Raw genomic sequence first — 5,835 nt, 5'->3', positions numbered from 1 at the left:
GGCGGGATCAAAGCCGTAGTGGGGTCCCCCCTGTCCCAACAAGAATGGGCCAAGCTTCAAGATCGAGACCCTGGACATGTCTTACTGAAACAGTACGTGGAGACACAAGAGAAACCACCCTCTGAAGTAAGAGCCCGACTATCAACCAGGACCTCTGCCCTACTTGCCCAATGGGATCGGCTGATCGTGAAGGATGGAGTCTTGTATCGCAGGGCCCTTTTATCCCATATGCTGGAAGAGTGTTTGCAGATTGTCGTCCCGGTGCAGCTAGCCCATGAGATGGTGGCTGAAGCCCACAGAAGGAACGGCCACTTCGGCATAGACAAGACCCTCCGGTGGACCCAGCAATTCATTTTTTGCCCAGGACTCCGTAAGCTGGTTGAAAACGTCTGCCTAAGCTGTCATACATGTGAACTCCACAAGTCTACTGAGCAGCGTGCACCCGTCCAGACCATTAGCACATCCAGGCCCCTCGAGTTGTTGATGGTGGACTATCTGTTGATCGGAACGGCGAATAGTGGCTACCAGTACTGTCTGGTGATGGTGAACCACTTCACAAAATTCGCCGTCGCTGTTGCTACCAAAGACCAGACTGCCGAATCAGCTGCACAGGCCATCTGTCAGCACTTCGTTCGGGTCTACGGGTGTCCGGAACGGCTACACTCTGATCAGGGGAGGGGGCGTGTTTCGAAGGGTGAGTCATTGAAAAACTTCAGCAGATGTATGGAATCAAGAAGTCCAGGACCACCCCGTATCATCCACAAGGGAATGGCGCGTGTGAACGTTTCAACCAGATTCTCTTACAACTGATCCGAACCTTAGCAGAAGACAAAAAGCCCGACTGGCCTCGATTCCTCCCAGAACTGCTGTGGGCCTATAACAATCAAGTCCATTCTGTCACCGGATACACGCCTTACACCCTCCTTTTTGGCCGCCCAGGCAAAGGCATCCATGAGCTACACCTGTCTAACCCTGATGAAGACACCTGTGGTACCTATCCTTCCTGGCTACAAGCACACCGTCAAAGGATGGAAACTGTCTACCGGCTGGTGGAACAGCAGATCCAGGACCAGGTCCACACTGATCCACTTCCAGTACAAGAAGACCTACTGAGTGTGGGTCAACTAGTCCTAGTTCGTGTAAAGAAACCACAAGGAAAACTCCGGCCCAAGTGGGAGACCGAAGTCTATCGAATCATTGGACACCCGTACCCTGGTGGCCCCGTCTACCAAGTACAAGGCGAAGACAGCGGCAGCCTCCGCACCCTGCACCGTAACATGTTGCGCCCCTGTCGTTCTCAGCCTGACTCTCTCCTATAATGCTTAGAGAGACAGATGTCACTAATACTGTGGGAGACACCGATACCGGGGATGTAGAGGTTGAAGACATCCCTACCCCTGCTCGCCTGACTGACACGTCTGCACCCCTTACCTCCTCGACTGACTTACCGACTGGGGCGGAGAGTGGAGTGACTGATCGGGGAGAGAGATTAGCACCCGTTAGGCGGACAGCTAGGACCAACGCAGGAGTGCCCCCGGGACAGTCCTACAGAGACCAATATGTGTGGCCCTCTTCACAGCCGGGTCCTACAACCTCCACAGCCATCGCCGCCCTGGAGTCAGTCGTTGACAGGGACTGCCAACCTTCAAGTGGGGGGGCGTGTAATGAGCTGGCCGGCTGTGACTGTTCTGTTATCATTGACATAGAAGAATCTGTGACAGACACTGCCCCCGTGTGGCCAGAAGTTATACCTATGCCGAATGTGATTACAGAGAAACAAACTGTATTGGCTAGACTCCCCCCTGTTATATCATGTGACCAGGAAGGAGGGAGAGAAGAAGGAGAGCCCGGGAAACTTTTCTGTGCAGAGAGAAGTCTGTGTATGCTGGTGCCCTCCTGTAGATGCGACATAGGAGATTGCCTGGACGATTCCCCTCTCTTGGAAGCTGACATCCAGATTGTTCCCAGCTCCCACACTGCGGAGCACTCAGCGGTGACATCTTCACAGATCCTGGAGCCCATGAACTGTAAGCGGGTCCTCTGTTGAGAGGCCGAACACCCCACCTTTACCTGCTGAACCCCCAAGGATTACAGTCTGGACCTGAGAGACAGAGTTTTGTTTACTCCCTGTTGTTTTCCTCTTTGGCTGGAGCGTCTCCCTGCAGTGACAGACAGGCCTGCGACGTGGGAAGATAACCTCCTGGAGTAAAGGAACTGGTAACGTGTGGATAGGGACAGTGAGGGATAGTTTGTTATTACACGTTAATTCTGTGAATAGGCATTTTTTGTATTGTCTACAATTGTGTTCCGCTGTGTTAAGAAAATGTTTAACAGTAAAGATACGTTTGTTAAGATGGAATCTGAGTGTGGAAGTTTTGCTGGGCCAGATCATGAATATGCATGGGCGGCCTTGCCCTCGTCCACTTAATATGACTAATAGTTGTCCTGTTAACAGATTTTCCTACCTGAGCTGTGGATCTCTACAATTCCTCCAGACAGACCATGGGCCTCTTGTCTGCTTCTGTAAGTAGTGCTTTTCTTGCTTGGGATGTCAGTTTAGGTGGACAGTAATTTTTTGGTAGGTTTGCAATTGTTTATTACATTTTTGGATGATGGATGGAATAGTGCACCATGAGATGTTCTGAGTCTTGGCTTTTTTGTGATATCCAAACCCTGCTTTACTCTTCTCAACAACTTTATCCCTGACTGTCTGGTGAGCTCCTTGGTTTTCATGATGTTGTTTGATCCTTAATTTTCTCAAAGAATCATATGAGAACTTCACAGAACAGCTGTAGTTATAATGATGAAATATAGTAATTATGTGACTTCTTGAAGCAAATAGTTACTCAAAATTTTATTTAGGGGTAACAGACAACAGGGTCATGAATACAAATTCACTTCACAACTTTCAAATTTATATTTTTTAAATACTTAGAAATCCATATATAATTTATTTTACACATTACAAATGTATGTTAATATGTATCTAACAAAATCCCAATAAAATACATCTATATTTCTTGGTGAAATGTGAAAAAAAATGGAAAGGTTTATGGGATATTAATACTTTTTAAAGTTCTGTAGGTTTTCACAAAGTTAAAAGACTCATTAAACTCAGTGGGCAGTACTCTAATTGCTTTAGTTTACAGCATCTTAACTTTTACATAACCCAGTTTATAATATGAATTTTTAACATTTAGTGTAAAACCCTACAATTCGTGCTAATATCAATCTGGTTTTTGGACAATTTTCACAGTTTTACATTTATGAAGCATAACAAGATGCTAAAGTTTTGCATACTAGTTCAAGATGTTTTAGCCTATGCGAATGTGATTCTTTTAAATAAATAATAATAATGAATAATTGTACTTGTATGTAGATTTATAAATATTAACACCATTGTTAAGCCTTTCTATTGTTAAATTCAGGAACTCAATCTGACTTTGGTCACAGAGCTTTTTCTCGTAGGATTTCAAGGCAGCCAGAGTGTAAGACTTTTAATGTTTTTTCTACTCTTTGTGATTTACTGTTGGACAATTTCTATGAATGTCATGCTGTTAACCCTGGTGTCCTTCAACAAGAATCTCCATACTCCGATGTACTTCTTCCTCACACAGTTATTTATTAACGACATCTTGCTGACCACAGATATTGTCCCCAACTTGCTTCACATTTTACTAAATAATGGGGGGACTATTACTTTTACAAACTGCATCACACAGCTTTATTTTTTTAGTGCCTCTGAAGCATCTGAATGCCTTTTTCTCACAGTAATGTCTTACGACAGATTTGTAGCAATTTGTCATCCCCTTCACTATAAATCTGTAATGACAAGTGCTCATTGTGTGAAACTGGCCACCATATCTTGGCTGGTTGGTTTTTCTATTATATGGTTTGGAATCTCAACAACATTAATGCTGACTTTTTGTGGACCAAACATCATTGACCATTTATTTTGTGATCTTGTTCCGTTACTAGACATCTCTTGTTCCGATACTTCCATTGTTCAATTAGAAGTCTCCTTGCTAAGTATCCTGTTAGTAATAATCCCAAGTGTAATAATTGCATCATCTTATTTCAATGTCATAGTCACCATCTTTAAGATCCCAACAAGTACTGGAAGACAGAAAGCCTTCTCCACCTGTAGCTCCCACCTCATTGTTGTCTCCATGTTTTACTGGACTCTTTTTAGCGTTTATGTTTTTCCAACAAAAGGACAAACATCGACCATCAGTAAGACCTTGTCACTGTTATATACTGTATTTACCCCTTTGATCAACCCCATTATATACACTTTAAGAAATAAAGACATTAGGAAGGCCTTGCAAGAAGGAATTCATAGACATGCCCTTTACTTCAATCAAACTTGATATTTTGGCACCTCCACTGCTCCTGTTTCCTTTATCTACTTTCTGGTTTAAACTTAGTGATGGTGCCAACTTAGCTGCGAGCAGCGCTTGTGCACATTGATCTCCTGGCAGTCTTCAGGAAAAGTGCTCTGGTGGTGGAAGACCCAATCCACAATCCCACCTTGATGCACAAAGCTATGTTTATAAGAAAACTTCAAACCTTGACTACACAAAATCCACAAAATGGAGTTCCTCATGGGTTTCATTTTAATGAGTGTCAAAGCACCAATTTGGTCACGTGTGTACTTTGCTTAGCAATATTCTGCTGTCAGGTTCCCTTTAACTAAGTTTAATAAAAGGTTATTATCATAATTATATGAAAATCCTATCAAATTGTAAGACCTGCAAGCATTATGTTATAGAACATGAGGAACAGGTAAGTATAATGTATTGTTTTGCAAGAAAAAAATCAGTATAACTTGCACTTATTTATTCAAAATGCGTTTTATAAGTCGTTATATGATTTTATTTTGAACTTTTACGTATTTTCTAAATAAAATTTGCAATTTTTATGATGTCATAGATCTCTTCTCTTTTTCTGGGTTTATATAGTATCACAGGTTTTCGATTTACTGGAAGTGTTATGTGTAACGGACAAACATGTGTCATTGGCTCATTTTATAAGTCCAGTGGTCGGTGCTCTCTTAATAATCGTCAACCATCTCTGTATGCATGCTGTCAGATCCCACTAAGTATTTACCCTGCCCCATCAGTTTTTAGATTCTTAATCTTGCATTACAGTAGTGTGGATTTCGGTAAATACAAATGAACATACAGTTGCAATTAAAATTATACAAGCTCCATTGTCATTTTATTGTAAAAGCAACAAACTTTCTGCTGTTTGCAGTAAAACAATGAAGCAGGAACAATGTCAATAGCTCAACTCAACTAATTTATCAAGTGGTTTTTCCAAAAGCAGCAAAAAATGCCACTTGCACAGACTGCTGCAGTCTCAAAATTATTCAACGCCACTAACTCAAAAATCTTTCCTATCTAGAAAACCATGTTTGGCTATTTAATCCTGCTGCAAATGTGATGCATGGCCAGACATCAGATTATTGCAGCATTCCTAATGTGCAACTACCAAGTTCTAAAGAAACCACCATTGCCTTGTCGGCTCATAAACTTCCTAGAGATGAACAAATCAATTCAATTTAAATGCAATTCTTGTCAAATTTTACAAGAAGTCACGTTCACAATAATTGGTTTTAAACACTGCACAAGATTACATTATAGAAATTATAGATATAAAAATTTCTAAAAGGAGTTATATTGGTCAAAACTCAATATATATAATCTCTCTCCTCCCTACACTCCTGCTTCCCCTCTTTGCAAATCCCTTCACTGGCTCCCAATTTCCCAGCGAAGCCAGTTTAAACTACTAACACTGACCTACAAAGCCATCCATAACCTTTCTCCTCCATAT

The 5,835-nt window shown here is 42.1% G+C and overlaps 1 protein-coding gene across 1 annotated transcript; it reads left to right on the top strand.

The window, feature by feature from the left end:
* Window positions 1-2,502: 2,502 nt before the first annotated feature.
* LOC143774674 (olfactory receptor 6B1-like) lies at window positions 2,503-4,370 on the top strand. The gene is made up of 2 exons (XM_077262426.1): window positions 2,503-2,523; window positions 3,429-4,370. Exons 1-2 carry the CDS (start codon window positions 2,503-2,505, stop codon window positions 4,368-4,370), a joined length of 963 nt encoding a protein of 320 aa, XP_077118541.1.
* Window positions 4,371-5,835: the final 1,465 nt, after the last annotated feature.

This window comes from Ranitomeya variabilis, chromosome 5 (genome assembly GCF_051348905.1).
Source record: "Ranitomeya variabilis isolate aRanVar5 chromosome 5, aRanVar5.hap1, whole genome shotgun sequence".
Taxonomy (NCBI): domain Eukaryota; kingdom Metazoa; phylum Chordata; class Amphibia; order Anura; family Dendrobatidae; genus Ranitomeya; species Ranitomeya variabilis.
This window is presented reverse-complemented; position numbering and strand designations above follow the sequence as displayed.